Here is an 879-nt window from a genome sequence, read left to right as displayed (position 1 = left end):
TATATATATATACATATAATCACAACTCCATCTAAGAATATCTGAAGAAGAAATTTTATTCCGAAATATCATATCAGACTATAGATAACTAAATTACAACAGGTATACAGTCCATTTTTTGTATTATAGTGCAGTGTTGTACCATTCAAAACATTTTATTCTTTATATCGTTTATTGTGTCTGCTCTGTTTGCAAATATGTTTATACATGTATTCAATGTGTTTGTATGCATGTACTACTACTACTACTACTACTACTACTACTACTACTACTACTACTGCTACTGCTGCTGCAGCAGCAACAGCAAATAAAAATATAAAATAAGCACTTACCCACCATAAAACTCACGGTTATCAACAAGAAGCATAATATCAAACGTGTAGGGTTGTAGTACTAATTCTGGGTTGATAGTGGCTTTCGTAACAACTAAATTTGGACCATCCTCTTCACAAAGGTCAGTTTGGCAGACCTTATTCTCATTATCACCATCATCATCAATGCAGACAACATCATCCACAAGAACAACTTCTTCCCTTCTGATTCATTAACCAAAAAGAAAAAATATATAAGCAATGTTAATTCTCTAAATGAAGTATTAACAGTAACTGCACGATAAACTGTAGTATATTGCCACTTAATTGTGGCTGACCCCTAGGGGTGGATGTTACTGTTGCTTTTAGCCCCAGGAGGACATCTCCTCCAGCTGGCTTATCGACACACGACTGTGTCCTGTTTGCCAAGGGTAGTTATCCCTCTCACCAACATCTGCAGCATGAATGGATCCGGATTTCAGGGTTATTTCCCTTCGTCGGCGTCCGATAGCCGCTGACCTTGGTGAGAGAGACAAAAACCTGGCAATCTTATATCTTCTGAAATCCG

The 879-nt window shown here is 37.2% G+C and overlaps 1 protein-coding gene across 5 annotated transcripts in view; it reads right to left on the bottom strand.

Moving 5' to 3' along the window:
- Positions 1-313: 313 nt before the first annotated feature.
- Positions 314-879, bottom strand: part of LOC106879193 (crossover junction endonuclease MUS81) — a 31,076-nt gene continuing 30,510 nt past the window's right edge. For all 5 annotated transcript variants that reach the window (XM_052966082.1, XM_052966085.1, XM_052966084.1 and 2 more), the window contains one exon: positions 314-536. In XM_052966082.1, coding sequence (XP_052822042.1) covers positions 329-536 — 208 coding nt within the window. In that variant the 3' untranslated portion in view covers positions 314-328. The remainder of the gene's footprint in view (positions 537-879) is intronic.

The sequence above is a fragment of the Octopus bimaculoides genome, chromosome 3 (genome assembly GCF_001194135.2).
Source record: "Octopus bimaculoides isolate UCB-OBI-ISO-001 chromosome 3, ASM119413v2, whole genome shotgun sequence".
In the NCBI taxonomy this organism is placed as follows: Eukaryota; Metazoa; Mollusca; class Cephalopoda; order Octopoda; family Octopodidae; genus Octopus; species Octopus bimaculoides.
Note: the sequence above shows the minus strand (reverse complement) of the source record. Positions and strands in the feature narration are given on the sequence as shown.